We start from the raw sequence: 18,758 nt of genomic DNA on the forward strand, positions 1-18,758 counted from the left end.
TCCTAAAAAACTTGTTGGCGACTCTTTTGCTCTATCTTCTTCCTTTTTAGACGCCACCGCACTTTAGTGTATGATCACAGTGGGGTTCAAGATAGTGGGATTAAAGCTTGAAATTTATTCCCTACAGTGTCAAAAATTTCTTTAGAATAAAGTTGATAATATCCATAATAGTCCTAGGTTGGGATGGAAGTATGTAATCATGCCTTTAGTAGTAGGTGGTCTTGGCATTAGAAGACTTAGGGAGTGGAATTTGTGTTTCTTGGCTAAATTGGGTTGGACTATTTTAAATAATCCCTCTAAGATTTGGGTTAGGATCTTCAATGGGAAATATTTGAAAAATCCATCTTTCTTTTACTGCATTCTAAAGCTTCACATTCTCAGTTATGGAAGGATATTCTTAAAGGTAGAATGCTTCTTGTCTCAGGTCTTAGAATTGGCATTGGCAATGGTGCTACCACTTCATTATGGTATCATCATTGGGTGGGAAAGGGTCCTATTTATCTTCTTATGACTGGTGAGGTTCCCCCCTCTAAGGCTCATTGGCTAGTTCATAGCAATATTAGGGATAGGGGTGAGCAGAAATTCCGGGTACCCGATATTGGAATTGGAGCCGGTAAGGACTCGGTGGTTCCAATTCCGAGTAATAAATTAAGGAACCGGTTACAACCGGTTCCAATTCCAATTCTCAATATTTTGGACCCGGAACCGGTTGGGTACCCGGTTACCCAATAATTATTAAACTAAATGTATTTAAAGAACAAACTTCTGTTAGAATGTATTTAGTTACTAACATTAAAAAAAATATTATAATAATACTAAACATAGATAAAATAGCTTTATGTATATGTAAATATAATTATAAAACGCTAAAAATGAAAATGGATCAAAATATTGTATTAAAATTTAACAATTGTGTACATTAGTGGGTACCTAGAACCGGAACCGATACCGGTACCCAGTGGTTCCAATACCAATTCCTAAATTTTAGGATATGGTTGAAGTGGTTCCAATTCCAATTCTAGATTTTAGGACCCGGTATCAACCAATTTCAAGTCTGGTTCCTAAAATTTTGACTGGGTACCGGTGTGCTCACCTCTAATTAGGGATGGGGTTTGGAATTTGGATGACATTAAGCACCTTCTACCTTCTACCTTGATTTCAGAAATATTGGCCACTCCAATTTCCACGATCTCAATGATGGAGGATTTTATTCATTGGACAACTTCAAAATCTGGTGAGTTCACAATTAAGTCAGCCTATCATTCCCTTATCTCTTGCTCTTACTCCACCTTCTCCTTCTTTTCAGCTTGGAAATCTTTGTGGAAAATAACCGTGCCTTCAAAATACAAGATGCTTTTTTGGAACATAGTGCATAGTATCCACTCTGTAGCTGAAAAGCTTACAATTATCCTTCCTAATATTTCTCCCTTGTGTGCTAGATGCAATATGTATAATGAATCTCATTTACACTTATTTAGGGATTGCTTCTCTTCTTCCATCCTTTGGAAGGATATATTTGCTAAAATTCATCTTCCTGTTGGTTTTAATTTTTACACATTTTATAACATGGATTGGTATGACTGGATTAATTATAATATTGAATTTGATAGTCATTGGAAGATGACTTTTACCATTTCTCTTTAGCATATTTGGAGGCAAAGAAACACTGCTGTTTTTTATTTAAAAATGCATAATTCTCGAGTTGTTTTCAGTAGATTTATCATTGATTATCAATGTACTAACCATATTATGAAGGGCAAGGCAGTAGTTCTAATGCTCCAAGCAATTCCAGAGTGCTGAATTCTTAGTCTCCTCCCCCTTCCCCCCCCAACCCCCCCCCCCCCCCCGAGGCTAGGTCAAGGTGAATAAAGACGGGTCTTGGTGTCCATCAACATTGCTGCTGCAGGAGGCGTTGTTAGAAGGGATGATGGTACTTGGATTATGGGAATTTCGAGCAAATATAATGTTCCTTCAGCCTTTGCTACTGAACTTCTTGATGTGAGGGAGGGTCTTGTCATGGTGAAGCGACTTGAGATGAAGGAGGTAGAGTTGGAAGTTGATGCTTTATCTATAGGAGTCATGCTTGATCGGCAGGTAGCAATTTGAACCACGAACTAGCTGCAGTTGTGAAGAATATCGAGGAGACAATCGTATACTTTGATGTCTTCGAAGTTATTCATGTAAAGAGAAATAATAATGTTGTGGCTCATAAATTTGCTACCATCGGGTTGGAGATGAGTATTGGTCATCGTTTACATATGGCATGCCCTGATAATGTCAAGCCAATCTACAATGAGGAGCTGGCTACCGTCGCTGCTGCAACACAGGAGGAAGGTCAAGGGGAGCAGAAGGATTGAATTATCCACTGTCAAACTAAATCACAACTTCAGTCTTATAGTTTTTAAGTTTTATATGCTTTTCGGAGGAGAAAATACAAGTTTATAACAGTGCTAAACGAACCAAGTTTAGCACATGGCAATTTTGTAATTAAATGGGCTTGGAATCCGTTTACAAGCAATAAACAAATACTTTCCCATACTGCAGCATCTGACAAATGCCATGTGCTAATACAAACAAGCTAATGGCAATTTTTGAAGAAACGTTATTGCCAACCACGGTAAAAGCTCACTGCTAACCACAGAGTTAAGCTCACAAGCTCCATCAATGGTGAATACCAATAGGAGGGGGAAATCAAACAAGCAAACGAAAACACCTTCCCTTTAGGGTTAACCATACCCTTAATTTATATATTTTTACTTAGGGTTTTCATTGGTGTTGAGGTTTGGTGTCCGCCATTAACGGAGCTCGAAAAAGATGATGAAGGTGTGTGGGATAGTCAAATTAAATCGCAAATATGTTCCAATTGAATGCCTACCTTATGAACACCGGAGAAATAAACCCAGAAGAAAATCGACCTGAGTTTAAGATCGACGAAACGGCATCACCCAAGCATTCAAGTTCTGGCTCGATGGAAGAACAAAAAAATAATGGGGGAGTGAAGAACTACCAGTCAAGTTGAAGAAGAAGACACGTGTGGTAGGAGTGACAACAACTAACCAGGGTTAAGGAATAGAAGAAAACGGCAACTTAACATCAGTTATCTCTCAAATTGGGGATGGACATTTTCACCCTTACTTTTTAAGGCGAAAAGACGAAAATGACCTATGCTAAACAGCCCAAGTTTAGCACGGATATTAACTTGGGCCGGCTCTTTTCGGAGGGGCACCACTTGTTTTACTAGAGGTTTGATCTCAAATTTTCTGTTATATACGAGATCATCCCTTTCATGCTATGTATTAGCCTCACATTTTGTTTTCGGCTTGAGGCTTTGTGTTGCTAATCTTGTAGGTTTATGGGTTGTAAACTTTATAATTAATTAATATATCGTCTATTATGTGTTAAAAAAAATGTTACACCCAAAAGACTCTTGTGGATATATAAATTAAAGGTATATTTGACGTGTATAACGATCTACTTTTTTCAATTCTTCAATTTTGATACATTAAACCTCAAATTTTCTTCTTTTATCTTTTTTATTCATCTTTTTTTTTAATCAAATCCACTAAGTGATCATGTTTCGTTTATTCAATTTTAATTAATTAAACATCATTATCTTATTTTATACCATAATAATAACTCACTTTTTCTAAAAAGTTAATAAATTTAAACGTAAACTCTCATTTAGAGAACAAGAGGTTTTAGTGATCCGTGTCAAGGGATGATCATATGATTTCATTTTAATTTATTTAAAACGGGTAGTTGTCAATAATTTGCATGCAGGAAGCTCAATAATAAAATAAAATAGTAAAGATCAAAATCAGACAAAAAATGAATTGACAACGCGTGGGGTAGAGCTCGGCTGGTGCATTCAGGAGGCTCAAAAACAACAATAATATTCGAATTTGTTTGATGTTTGTCTTGGCACTTATACAACAACTTAGCAACCATATGCATGCATGCTTTGTGCTCTGTATTGGCACTTTGGCATATTATAGTGCATATATTGAGGCAATATTATTAGTGTCAGTTTTTTCTTGTTGACACTTGGCCTGACCTCTGTGTGTAATATGTGTACATGTAGGCTTTATATAATAAGATGAGGAATATAAGGGGGATTCCCTGTTTCTCATATGGAGAAACGAAATTTGTTTTGATGGGGGCATTTTCGTAAATAAACCAACAGCTTTATTCAATTGTAAAGTGGTTTATTTGTGAAAATGTCATGTGAGAAATAAGTTTATTAAACAAAGACACAAATTATAATAGGGGGGCACATCAAACCACATACTCAATTACGCATTATTTCAAAAACAAAAACAAAAACAAACATAAAAACTTATGAAGAACTAAGGCCCCGTTTGGTTTAATGTAAAACATTGTCAATGGAAAATTAGTTTTCATGGAAAACATATTTTCAAGGAAAAACAAAATTGCAAATGAGTTTTCCTTTGTTTGGTTGCATACAAGAAAAGTCCAAGAAAAATAAAAAATAAAAAAAAAAGAGTGGAAATGTAAGGATGAATTAGAGGGAAGTAAAAAAAAATGAGGTAAGGAAGAGAAAGGAAAATGTGGCTTCCCTTGTTTTGGGAAGGAAAATGTTTTCCATCATTATGGATGAAATTTTCCACCCTTGGAAAAATTGTTTTCCACCCCTTAACAAACCAAACAAAGGAAAATGGGAAAAAAAAAATGGAATACTCATTTTCCATGAAAACCTTTTACATCAACCCAAACAGGCCTAAGTGAATTATACAGGACAAATTTACCCATGAGGTAAGCTTTTATTAGAGTGTCAATTAAAACGGAAAAGATAATAATTTCACACATTAATTATTATTTAAAAGTAGAAGTGGTTCATCTACTGTTAAACATTTCAACAAAAAAACGGAGGAAATAATCCTATAATTTAACATACCAGGAAGGTCCTTTGTCAAAAAAAAAAAAAAAACATACTAGGAAGATCAATCCTTCTATGTGATACCCATATATCCTAGGCCTCCTGGCCCATCTAATTAGTCATTCTACCAAAATTTAAAGCTCAAAAATAGTTGTCAAAATAAAAGTCACCATCAAATACTCAGTGTAAATTGCGTATGATCAATTAGCAATACAATGATAACAGAGAATCATCTATGGAGTATTAATTAAACACATGCTTTCACAAGAATTCAAGTACGTAGTTCCAGTGCCTGGTTCCTAAGGCGCTTGTACGGTACATTGTACAGACCCTTCTCGCGGAAAGAACATATTATACAAATGTAAAGAACATACCGCTATTGAAATATACATACTATTAAATTGTAATGAACATATACCTCAAGAAAAAAGAACATATTTGCACCAAAAAAGAGTGATAAGAACATATGTCCATATTTTTTGATTATCAGTATATTGTACTTTTATTTGTAATATAATGTTCGCTGCTTATTGCAAAATGTTCTTTGAACTTTGTCTATAAATTATGATGGGTATATATAAATAATGTTCATTACATAATATTATCATATTCTTTATTAATATTGCAGATGTTCTTTAGATATAAAAAAATGATATACATAAAATTAGATGTTTTTTTTTACAAAACAGTTATACGTTCTTTACAAAATAATTGTATGTTTTTATAAAATAGCTACATGTTCTTTTCTCGCTTTTTGTCCGTACCAAGCATGGTACCACCGCCTATACCTTAAAATTTTCAATGTAGTTTCCTCTATTGCATTTCTCTCTTCCACTTTGGCTGTGTATATTAGTATATAGTTCAATAATGCAAATTAACAATAACAACTGGCATAATAGAATGATCAGTAGCACTACTAAGCAGTGAAAAGATTTTGATGGACTTCTTAAATTTATATTTATTTTTGGATATGAATTTTGGTCTGAAAAGCAACATAACATGACAAACATCATAATATCTATAAGTAGCGTAATATGATCATCATCTCCAGGGCCGTTGCAATGTTTTTGGGGGCCTGTTCTAAATTGAAAAAATGGGTCCTTAATAATTTGAAAACATACAAAATTTTAATTTTTAACCTATTATTTACGCCATACACAATTAGGTAACCCTTATATATTGAGAAGATATTTAGCAACTTGATAAGAATAATTATGAAAAATTAAAATTAATTGCTTAAATGTTTTGTCGTTGTTACGGAATACGAATCGTTTAATTTTTAATTTCACTAAAATTAACTTTTTTACGCCGAAAATATTGGAATGGGGAAATATTCATTACAATTTCATGGAATTGAATTGATGTAATTGTGAAAATACTAATTTGAATTGATAGAAGAATATGAAAAGTGTTAGAAATTCATATGGGAGCTTGGATTAATAGAGGGAATATGATGTGCATTACAAATAAGTAGGCTCTTGAAAGTTGCAGCACTGTAAAAAAAAAATTAAATAAGAATTGAAAAAAATAGGCCCTCTAATAATCGGGCCCTGTGCTAGGGAGCACTTTGCACTCCCTAATCTACGCCCATGATCATCTCCAAACTCGTACTTTACATTATAAATGTTAATTAACACCAGATACAGCAATACGACCTCTAGTGGTAAGGGACAGTGATGAAAATTCTTGTAGACTGATCCTATGTTCTGTTGAATAACCGGTGTGAGAGTTAGTAAAGAAAGATAACTTCACTTCATGCGTATCAGCTATGATTGAATCATTAAGCGCGGCAGATCTGTCACTCGATTTCAGATGGGCAAAGGAAGGCAGGGATCGGATTAGCAGATATAATTTGGGGTGATGAAATTACATACAAAACAAGCCATTAATCTTATTGATTGATAACGCTTTCTACTACTGTATGTCATTTTTTGTTAGTTCCACCTTTTGTTTTCAGATTGTTGTTTATAGATTCATACAATCATAGTGATCTTGATCATGAGAATGGATCACATCAGATTGTTCACTTGTTTCCAAAAACTTGCGCTGCAAAATAAATACTCAGCAACAGGAACATAATCGCGATGAACACAACAAACTTGTTTCTATAATTTATTGACTATCCCAAAAGGGCTGCAATGGTGAATATTCGATATTATACAGTATACACCATATATTACAGTCTATACATCCAATTACAATACATCTTACAAAAAAATCACCTCAATCACAAAAGTTACAACAAAGGGCTAATTACAGAAATACAAACCACGTCCTGTGGTATATCAGCAAAAAATGAGATTTATATACAAAAGAACTCCAAAGAATGGCATTAATGGTTTTAGATATTGAAGCAGGGAATGTGACACTAAGACCTTTTGGGCAACAGCGGTTCTTGTAATTGTTGATCAGAACTGCTTGAAACAATCGACGCTTGATCATTGGATTCCAAATCAAGTGTTGGCAAATTTTCCTTTTGGCCAAGTCTTTGGAAGAGACTTCGCTTGCTGTCTTTGAGGGAATCTGGTGTCCTCGGTGTTTCATTTTCCTGTACTTGCTGAAAACAAACCTGAGCAGCATCATGCACTCTCACAAAGTACCATTCCTTCCCAATCAGTTCAACAAGGCCAGCTCTCGTGAAAGTCATCAGAACTTCTTGATTAGGATTGGAAATTACAATCTGAAAAATTAACAGAGAGAAGCGAAAATTGTTAATCCTCCATAAAAAAATTAAAAATTAAAAAATTAAAAAAATTTCAAAAATAAATTCAAGTAATAAGCATAAACCTGGATGCCCCGAGATTTGTATTCGTGATACAAGTCTTTTAGAGCCTGGACAGCACTTGAATCAACATATGTCACAGCTACAAAGAAAAAACGTACAGATGTCGATTGTCAATGTGTTGAGATTCATAATATAACGAATCAAGAATTAATTTAAGGTTAGGAATAGGAAAGCTTTGGTTCTGAAGAAGAAAATATTTCTGAGAGTTGTCAGCTTCTTTGGAAAAGCTGAATGTCACATTTGATGTAAACATGATACCACTACAATTAATATACATTAGAATAAGTTAACAGTTCAAGAGAAAAACTCCATCTATTGTTCTATTAGCCCACCACACTATTATAGCATCATTTAGTGCCTCTTCAATCCTCTCATGAGGCTCCTATGGTCCTACCTATGGCAGATTTGAAGGGGCAAAGGTGTTAAATTCGTGCCCTGCTATTTGAAGTTACATCTTTGATTTAAATAGGACTAACATGAACTTGGTTACTAACTTATAGCACTTAGCTAAAAGTTTTTGCATCAAGTCTGTGCCATAAAATCAAGTTCAATTAAACACTCATGAGTCATGACTCATTGAAACAGGAAAGGAAGGGGAAAACAATCTATAAGGAAATTTCAGATACTCACGTGACAACTCAAGAATTACAAAATAAACTCGATCTACTTCTGGCCCACGTCTTATAGATTTGTCAACAGTAGATTCATATTCCCGCAACCTACAAGTGAAATCAAATGATATTCAGAAATTTAATTATAATTATAAGAGCTTGCAGATACTTCATTTCAGCAGAAATGCAGCTACCAAATCATATTGAGAATTGTATCAACAGACTTACCTATCTTTGATGTAACTAGTATTTGCAAAGTATATTGGTGCATCCACACGAACAATCACTATACCATGGTATGTATATGCTTCTGGATATTGTTGAACATTCCTATAAATTGTTGTACCGGGAAGACGACCAAGTACAGCTGCAGCATTCAAAGAAAGAAATTAAATCTTCAATTGAACAGCACACTGGCTCATGGCTACAATCAGATCATACTGGCTAACAGACTTCTGAATATCTTTTTGTATCCTATTGGAGGGTTTTATTGCATAAAAAATTATCCAGCCTTAGTATAAGATATAGTGAAAACTATAGTTTTTGCACTCACCAATATGTGGATTTGCTGATTCATGGATTACAAAAGCAAGAGAAACACCAACCTACAAGGGAGAAAAAAGTTGTTAAATATTAAACCCATCAATCATACTCAAGCATTAAGTCAATATTAGTAAATTGATTTTAATAATATAGTAATATCTCAACCTAAAAAAAGCATAAACAAGGACAAACATAAACTCTATAACGATACAGGCAATGAATAAAATTTAAACCATGAGCTAATTCTGTCCAAAATCTAGCATGTAGCTTTGTGATCCTGCCATCTTGACACGGGGCCACTTTAAACTAGATATTCACCCCATCCTCTAAAGCCCATGGATGTGCAACATATGTTGGACTTTCACCTAGAATACTCCCTCACTCCTCCCCCACCCGCCCCAGAAGAAAACTAGAGGAAGGTCTCTTTCCTCTTTAGGATGCCACAAGTCACGTTACTACTTCTATGTATCATTCTAGAGATGTCAAAGTGGGGCAATTTTAGAAGTACATATGTATGTGGATGTATAAGTTTTATATATGTGCAACAGTGAAGTAACTCACCCCAACTAGGACTCCAATCTCAATTCCAAGAAATAGTGTTGCACCAAAAGTGATCGTCCAAAGGCAAAAATCTTTCTTATCTATGCGCCATAGAAGCATAGCCTCCTCATAATCCACCTGCCAACACAAGAATTTAAAAAAAAATTATTGAAAACCTACTTGAGGATCCACCATGAAAGAATTCAAATGACACAAGTAATCCATTTCGTAGTTTATGCATCACTCTGAGTTTCAGCAATACACAGATCATAAAGAAACAAATTTAACTTTTTAGTCCTTGTAACCAGCTACTATTGCTACAAGCAATCTATTTTTTTTGCTGTTCTGACAACCTAAATCATACAGAATATCAAGGGTAAGTAGGCCGTAAGACTGCAAACAAGCATAGTTGCTGCGAGTGGACTAGCAGGCAGCAGCATTTAAAATAATTCAACCAAGTGCTGAATTGATTTAGAACTTCAGGGTAAATTAAATATACATAATCAAACCATAATAAGGTCCATAAATTTAGTATACTCACCAGACCCATCACAGCAGAGGTTACAATTGCAGCCAGTGCACACTGTAAAATGGTTAAAATTCTAGTGAGCATCAATGACTAACAAGCTCCAAAACAAGGAAAAAAATAAATGTATTTACAGTTACTCTTTAGCATAAGTCATTAAGATTTCAACTTTTACAAGACAGAAATGCACAAGTTGTAGAACAAGCATCACACCTGTGGTATGCTTTCAAATAATGGAGTTAGAAACAGGAGAGCGCAGCTCATTATGATTCCAGTGAGTATTCCAGCGAATCCGGTTTTTGCTCCACTTTCATGATTCACCGCAGATCTAGAAAATGAGCCTGCGCCATCAAAAATAACAAAGCTTCCATTCAGTAAGAAGTATCAGAAGTTTTATTAAAAAAAAATAATAAATGAAACTTCCAAACTCCTTTTGCATTTGAAATTGGAAGTACATGCAGTAAGAAGTGAAAAGGATCAACAAATATGCAGAATCTACAAACAACAATCTCACCTGTACTGGGATATGAAGAAAAAAATGATCCAGCAATGTTGGCTACACCGAGACCAAAAAGCTGTTAAATAGAATTTAGTTAGCAATCACTATGCAGCCAAATATATTACTTTCAAATTTTCTGTTAAAGGGAAGAAAAACAGAATAACAATAATAGTGAGCACATTGTGGTCTGCCTTCCCCCCCCCCCCCCCCCCCCCCCTCTCATATTTTGTCTCTTTTTCTTTTAAAAATTTGAGGATAGGTTTCCTTTTATCTGTAAGAGACTACGGATGTCTATTCAGTAGGTAAGACACACAGGCAATGCTCTTAAACCATACCTCTTGATTAGAATCTAAATCATAACCATTCTTTGCTGCCAGTGCTTTGGCAATTCCCACAGATTCCTGAAGTCCAACAATTTAGACAATTAAATACAAATTCGGAGCTCCAGTAGAAAGCCATCACTAGAAAGAAGAAAACTTCTCTTGTCCTTACCAATATAGCTACACCAGTTATAAGAAATGCTGTTGGAATCAAGGACTTGAACTGAGCAAAGGCTTTAGGAACTGAAAACTCTGGAAGCCCCTGAGGTATTTCCCCAACCTATACCAGCAATAGTAAGTAAATTGCATAACAATAGCAAACCATGAGATACTACTTTAAAGTTAAACATATAAGTATCGCAGAAATATGCCACACAAAGTGAAGAACTACCAATGCCCTTCATCAACGGTATGTATTTACAGCTACAAATTTGTGGCTGCTTTAAGTCAGCTTTAGGCCTAGAACAACTTGAATAAAGTACTTAAAGTACTTCAGCATTCAGCAGCAAGAACCCAGGTTTTATTTTTTAACCACGTCCAAATAGCTATTACCCTAAAGGCCTTATTAGATAAGATACAAAGCTATGAAGGACTGTTTGATTTAATTGAGGTTGATAAATATGACTTTCATTGTCAACCACTTATTATAAGCTAAGCTCCACTTCCGATGTAGGCTTCATTCAACAAGCAATTTCATTTTAGAGCTTGAGATGTTTGCAAGAGAAATGAACAATAAAGAATAAAGTAAAGACTTAGTAGATGAATGATTCCATTTCAGACACATTAGATTGTCCTAATGCATTAGTTTTGCCAAAAAGCAATTGTGAGATGAAGCAGTCAAGAAGGTGCGTGGCATCTTGAAATTCAATTAAGAAAGACTTACATAAAAGGAACTATTTATAAGCATTCCCTTATCCATGTATATTAACATATAGGCTTATACCAGTACACATATAGAATAATAGGACTGTATCTCATTAGTAACCTATATGTTCAATATCAAAACAGCAAATTTTCCCAAAATGAAAAGCCACCCAGAACATCAAATAATAAAGGCTAGGTTCATGGTATCTCACCACACTGATGGCAGATGGTTGAAATATTTTGACAATAGCAGTACCAAAAACAATCCCTGTCAATGGGCCTGCTGCTCTGAGAAATCTCAGGTACTTTCTTGTTTTCCCCTGCATAATAAAATATCAAATAACCATTCAATTCCTATATGATTTAGGTTTATAAAACATCCAGGGGAAAAACAGAGTTTTTTGTTGAGCTCCTTACCAGGTGCTTCATTATCAACATCACAGCAAGAATCGAAGACCCTAACACAAACGGTGGCCATTGAAACTGCACAAGGAATACACACACTGTTAAAAATATTTACTTTATTTTTAAGAGCCAAAGAAATAAATAAATAATAATAACTTGAAAAAAATCAAGTGTGTATTGAAAAACACAGAAAGTGGTGCATAAGGAAAAGTATTCAGATTCGCTCAATAGTTTGGAAAGAAACCTAACTATTGAGAGACACGTTGTGGAAATCAGGAGAAGTACTCTTGCTTTTGCAGATAAGGAAGTCTACTTAATATTATTTCATTTCAGGGCAATTCTAATTTTAGAGCATCACCTAGGACAGTATTCAAATAATGATGTATATGAAAAGAAGGGAAAAGAAAACCATATCAGATAAATCTGCACAAATTCTGGCCCAAGGGATTTTCTAACATATGAAATTATATGATACTTGCTTGAATGCATGATCACCGATTCACCATGAATGATTCTACTGCTTAAGACATTTTACAATAATTCTTTTGAATGACTTCCCTTAGAGTTAGGCATATTTTCACCCTAGAGCCTGCAATCTTACTTTATATGTGAGATATTCCAAGTTTGACATAATTTTGCAAGGTTGTCTCTCAGTTCTCATAGAAGCAATACTTGGTACTAGATTATACCATAGCAATTAGTCAATAAGCTTTCACATATAATGCACCAATATTAATTAACCTAGGTGGTTTCTCATAAGATCTTTCAGGAGATTTTAAAGCTTAGATAATGCATGATAACAGGATGAAAAAATTATTAATAATCAAACCAGATTTTTAGGGCTTAGCCTCCCACTTTAAAATTATCCACAAGTTTGTTTACTTAATTTTTGTATCACAGAGGACAGGGAGAAAACTAAACAACAGCATACAGCAATCATATACCAATTCATACTTGAATGTAACAAACCCAACAACTGATCATAACTCATAAGAGCATGTTTTTACCAAAACATAACATAAAATAGTAATTTAGGAAGGAATACATTGGAAAGATGGGGATATCAAAGATTTGTATGTCAAGATATTTGGAAGAAGGTGGGAGCTGCAGATATTGAGGATAAGTGTAAATAGATGATTTTGTCATGGGAAGGTAAGCCTTTAGTTAGAACATTTTTGGGATAATCGGGATTTTATAAGAAGTTGAGGAAGGAAAAAGATGACTAAGATTGAAGGTGTTAAGAATGATATGAAAATATTGGGTTTAAAGGAGTTCTAAAACATTAAATAGAAATGAATAGAGGAAGATTATATTTATTGAAAACCACCAGAATTTATTTTGGGTTCATGCAACCAAACACATCCTATTGGCTTTGACATTTTTGTTGTATTGAAAAATCATCCATAACAATAAGATATATTCAGGACTATCAGAAATCGGATATAGAAAAACTAAAGCATTTGAGACTATCATACAGAATTCCCATCATCTGGCGATCTAAAGCGTACCTTACTTATACCAGATATAATGCTTTCAGCAAGGGGGATAATTTCACTGCTTCGAACTATATCATACCCCAGAAAGTATTTTGCTTGAGACAAGGCAATCACTATAGCTGATGCAGTAGTGAAGCCAGAAATCACAGCATGGCTGATAAAACGAATAATCCATCCAAGCCTGGGGAGAAAAGAAAAGTATTGAGTGTACAGTGATTTATGAAAATCATGAACTAGACCTGTTTGAAATTATTGGAATAAAATATCCCATCTCTCGTTAAGGCCTTTGGCTATGCTACTAAGCCTCTTCACCCATAGTTCCAGAATCGGATAGATGGGTACTCAAAACCTTGATATATGTATGTACACTACAGCTAACACCTTACTTTGGACCAAAAACAATAAGGTCAAGTGGAACACCTGGACACATAGCTCTGTTCTACACAGATACCTAAGACCAAGCAACATAAGGTTTCATTAACCAAGGAGACATTACTTTTTAGCATAATATTGAGTGTAAGTCCATATTTGCAACTGCATAATATTTATGGAAATACAAACTAGTAATCTATTTTATCTGTAAAGAGAAAAGAAAGAAAAAACCAGCCAACTTTTTAGAAAACTAGGAGCCACACATGTAAATCGATTTTCGACAAATTTTCAGAATAGTAATTTTGATAGTCCTTTTAGAAAGTATCAAAATAATAAAATAATGTGAGCAATAATTACCTCAGAAGGCCCATCAAGCACTCCAATATGCCAACCATAAGTGCCAATGTTATTGCAAGCTCTGTGTACAGTTCATCAGATGGACTAGCAATCTTACTTAATACATTAGACACCAAGAGAGATGTCAATGCAACTGGACCAACTGCAAGCTGCCTTGAGGAGCCAAAAATGGCATATATAAATACAGGTAGACAGCCAGAATCTGTTCAGAAAAAACCAGAACCGCAGTCAGAATTACCATCACAGAGCAGTAGTTCACAAACATCGTAAATCAAATTTAGATCAAGCGACCATGACCAAGCTTCTGAAACAATTAGTAATTGATTGTGCGTAGAAATGCAGGGAGAGAACCTAATTATTTTCACATCAGAACAGTTATAATTAAAAAAAATAATAAAAAATAAATAAAAAAGAGAGAGGAGGATCATCAAACTAATGAAATGTAACTAAATGTCATGTTAAGATAGCTTCTATAAACATGTGTCTATGCTGTGTTATCTGCTGGATCAACTTTGTTCCAGAAGCCTGAAATCCCATAAGGATCAGTATACATCTTATGTACAAATTAAGTGTACAATAATTCAGACAGCTATAACAATCCAGTATTTGAAATCAGCCATTAAAAAATTATGCATACAAAATTATAATAGATAATACAAAGTCCTGATCATCTTATTATGTATTTTGGAGTTAACTAAGATTAATCCCAACTCTGGGGGCGCCTTCTCATCGTATAGCCCTAAGTAACTAAAGGCTTGCATTTTTTTTTATCCAATTAATAGTTTCTGTGAGTCCCACCACGAAATTGAGAAAGATTAAGAATTAAAATCAAAGTTGGCATAAATGTAAAGACAGTAAAAATCTCGGACTATTTGTCAATCTTTCTAGTATAGCAACTTAGCAAGAAAGAAGAAAATTCAACATCTGCTCATAGACCCACCAATGAATATGCAAAATACAATAACATCAATAACATATCATAATTAGACACAGCTAAATGCAGAAACTCTACATAAAAGTAGATAGTACCAGACTCCCAGAAATACAATGATAGTGTACTTACAGAGTCCATAAATTGGTGCAAGCCCAGCTAACTTTGCATACGACATTGCCTGATCAAAAAAACCACCAGTCAATTCAAGTCCAGAGAGTTGATGATTAAAAGGATCATCTTTTTTCTAACCAAGTACTTCAGGTAAATAAATACACCTCAACTTCTAAGTGAAAAGATAAGCTCCACGAATAACATGTGCCACATGAAAATGTTAACTCAGAAAAAATTCCTTTTTTGAGCCAGAAGATGTGACTAAAGGGAAGGATCTAACAGAATTGCTGATTCGTTTTTCACACCACAGCATATATTGCTAGTTAGGGAATGAACTGTAAGCTGTAACACTGTTACACTATAACATATAGGGATGGTAGTACCAGGGATCAAAAAAACAAGAACATCCATTCCTTAGGACCTTAGTAATCAGCGTCAGCCAAAAGTGTGTCTTGAATAATCAAGTAAAATCTGCTTGTGAAGCTTTAAAATGGTACTGCTTGTCTAAACAAGATCATGAAAATATTTCATAAATGTTGCCAGCTCTAACGCTATTGGATACACACACCCATGTTCGACACTAGCACTCAAGTCCAAGAAACATAGATTGTTACATTGTTACGAGTAAATTATCACATTAGTTTCTTTGATTGATCTATGATACATTAGAAATTTTAAGCCAATGCAGTTCCATCCACATTCTACCTAAAACAAGTGGTTGTCAACGGACATAGTTTGTTAAATTCATGGGGTATCAAGTCTTGCCTAAACCATTGTCCATTGGGTCGCTCTACACCAAAAGAAAAACTATCTACATAAAAGCGAGTTTAACCATAAATTTTAGGACCAAAAACACAAAATGGGTTTGTTTCAATTATAGATCATGACAAAAATTACACTAAATTATTCAACAAAAAAAATGTGTCAATTGATGACAATGACAATAATTGACATAGTCTTAAAGTTGGAATCTAGTTGATATTTCTTGAATTATACACCACTAGCTAAGCACAATGGCCAAAAACAGGACCAAGTTCTTTAAAAAGAGAAAATCTCAAAATTGGCCCCACCCCATTATTATTTTAATGGATTTCAACCACTATAATCTCCATTTTTACACAGGCCAATCTCCCGCCACTCATGCCAACACAGCACAATTCGAACAAAAATAATACTACCTCCGTTAATTATTATGTGCAACAAAAGAATATGCACATAATAATTAACGGAGGTAGTGTTATGTAAATATCCAAGGTACAAAAAATAAAAATTAAAAAAACTATAGAAGCCAATTATATTTGTCAAGTCCCAAGTTATTGTAGATATTATTTTTTAATATTAATACTAATGCAAATGGAGAGCTGGTAAGGCTTGATATCAAATCTAGCCTACTCCGTATTACTTACGAAAACAAAGACAGGTGAAATTAAAATTGAAAAATAATCGAAATCAACTAAAGAAATTAATCTTTATTCCGGGGAAATAGCAATTATGATTACTTTTTAAAAATAAAAAATTTACAACGAAAACCTAATGCAGTAAAACAAAAGTATACAGTCATCACTTTGTCAGCATTTTGGCGTAAATCCTTATAAAATGAATCTAACCTTCATTTTCAGATACATTAAGCTTAAGCATCAGATACCTCTATTTAGACATTTAGTTATTACCCCACAACCAAAATTTTTTTAAAAAAAATCAAAAAAGTAAAGAATGAAAAAACAAACAATAAATACTACCCCACAAATAAAATTTTTAAAAAAAATAAATAAAAAAACAAACGAACTAGAGTGTTATGCAATTTGCAATTTTAGTCAATTTTTTACGCGGACAACAACTTATTTTCAAAAAAATAATAAAAAATTATACTACCTCCAATATGCAACGATTAAATATTTTTCTTGGTATATAAAGATATTATTTTCCCAACTTTTCACCTTACCCTTTCAAAATCTCAATACTCAAATACAATTTGTTTTTTATAATAAAAAAAAAATTTAAAAAAAACTAATATGACCATAGAGTACCTCTAAATAACTTCCTTAGTATCCAAGCACGGGTACATTTCAGTCCGATGTTATAGTATGTGTTACTAAAAATAAATATAAATACACGATTAAAAAGTCAATTAAACCCCTATAAAACTCGAGGCGATTAATACAAGACAGAGAGTATAATTACTACGTGCTATCTCCAAAAATAAAAATCTGAAAAATCAATATTGTAAGAAAAATGAATGATAAATTTAATGGAGTAATTGGGCTTCAAAAACATTGCATCATTTTACGTGACAACAAAATAAAATAAAATTTCCATGAATTCCAATTAAATTAAAAAAAAAAATTAAACAAAAAAAAAGGGAGGAGAGAGAAAAACCTGAGGTACGACCATAACACCAACGGTGATACCAGCCATAAGATCAGACTGAAGATATTCATGAACATTATACGACCTCATCCAACGATAACAAGGAAGAAACAACGAGATCCATTCAGTAATACTCATCTCCTTCATCTTCAACCTCCATTTCGCAATCATCGAGCTAGACGACGTCGTTAGGGAGAATCCAGGTGACGACGACGTCGTTTCTGGGTGTTGTAATGGGATTACTTTTACGGGTCGGTTACTGTATGTTCGGGTCAACCCGGGTAAGTCGTTGGAGCTTGGTGATGCGTAGGATTTGTCCATTTTAACCCCGGCGTATTTTAGCCGCGACCACCTTGCACGGGGGTTGATTGGGTGGCGCGGGAGAGGAGAGGGTAGAAGTGGGTTTTTGTGTGGGTCCCTCTTGAGGAAAGAGAGAGAAGAGGGAATGGTTGAGAGTGGAGGTTATTTATAGGTGCTATGAGAATATGAGATGTCACCAATTTTATTTTTTATTTTATTATTTTTATTTATACAAGTAGATGTTAGTTTGTATTTTTAATTGGAATTGGATTGGATTGAATTTGGGGTGATTGAAAATAATTGGTTTTAATGTTTAGAGAAATTTTCATGCTAGATTTTTTTTACTAGGATTAAAGTACATGAGTTGATTGTTGATTTTGAAATGACTTTGTTGATTTTATTTATCTTTGCTTGTATTAGTTGGACATTTCCTCCATTCTCAAGTAAGTAATAAAGCTCTTTACAAAAATTAAAAAATACTTATGAATTAAAAAATAAAAAGGAAAAAAGAAAAAGGAACAAATTCTTTCCAATAGAAATAGAGTTTAAAAAATCAATCAATTAACCTATACTAAAAGCAAACCTAAGATGACACTTGTCACGATGTCATTAATAATTTTCCCTCCTTTTTGCAATTTCCTTTTTTTTTTTCCCACATTCTAATAACTTCCATTATTTGGTTGACAAGGTAGCGGGGAAAATCATGTCTTGGGCCCCTATGAAGCTGGCACAAGCTGCAAAATTAGTCCTCATCAATACAGTTTTGGTTAGCATGTCTGCCCATGTTATGAAATGCCTTAAGCTCCCACTAAGCATAACCAACAAACTGGA

General features: G+C 34.1%; 1 protein-coding gene across 1 annotated transcript; it reads right to left on the reverse strand.

The window, feature by feature from the left end:
* Positions 1 to 6,982: 6,982 nt before the first annotated feature.
* Positions 6,983 to 18,154, reverse strand: LOC145641863 (putative sulfate transporter 4.2). Its single transcript, XM_081692866.1, has 17 exons — positions 17,637 to 18,154; positions 15,279 to 15,327; positions 14,216 to 14,417; positions 13,499 to 13,667; positions 12,003 to 12,068; positions 11,798 to 11,905; positions 10,894 to 11,001; positions 10,737 to 10,802; positions 10,417 to 10,477; positions 10,116 to 10,243; positions 9,918 to 9,959; positions 9,398 to 9,514; positions 8,847 to 8,898; positions 8,522 to 8,660; positions 8,313 to 8,401; positions 7,685 to 7,761; positions 6,983 to 7,577 (listed from the first exon to the last, which is right to left on the reverse strand). Exons 1-17 carry the CDS (start codon positions 17,946 to 17,948, stop codon positions 7,266 to 7,268), a joined length of 2,097 nt encoding a protein of 698 aa, XP_081548992.1. The 5' UTR covers positions 17,949 to 18,154; the 3' UTR covers positions 6,983 to 7,265.
* Between the last annotated feature and the right edge of the window lie 604 nt (positions 18,155 to 18,758).

Source organism: Chenopodium album, chromosome 8 (assembly GCF_948465745.1).
Source record: "Chenopodium album chromosome 8, dcCheAlbu1.1, whole genome shotgun sequence".
Lineage (NCBI taxonomy): Eukaryota > Viridiplantae > Streptophyta > Magnoliopsida > Caryophyllales > Amaranthaceae > Chenopodium > Chenopodium album.

What these genes read in the sequence shown, in the direction of transcription:
- LOC145641863 (XM_081692866.1), bottom strand. Translation starts at nt 17,948, where the DNA reads ATGGACAAATCCTACGCATCACCAAGCTCCAACGACTTACCCGGGTTG. An exon ending in ATTTAGATTCTAATCAAGAG is followed by an intron (nt 10,478 to 10,736) that starts GTATGGTTTAAG and finishes TCTATTTAACAG; the next exon opens with CTTTTTGGTCTCGGTGTAGC. An exon ending in TATTTGAAAGCATACCACAG is followed by an intron (nt 9,960 to 10,115) that starts GTGTGATGCTTG and finishes ACCATTTTACAG; the next exon opens with TGTGCACTGGCTGCAATTGT.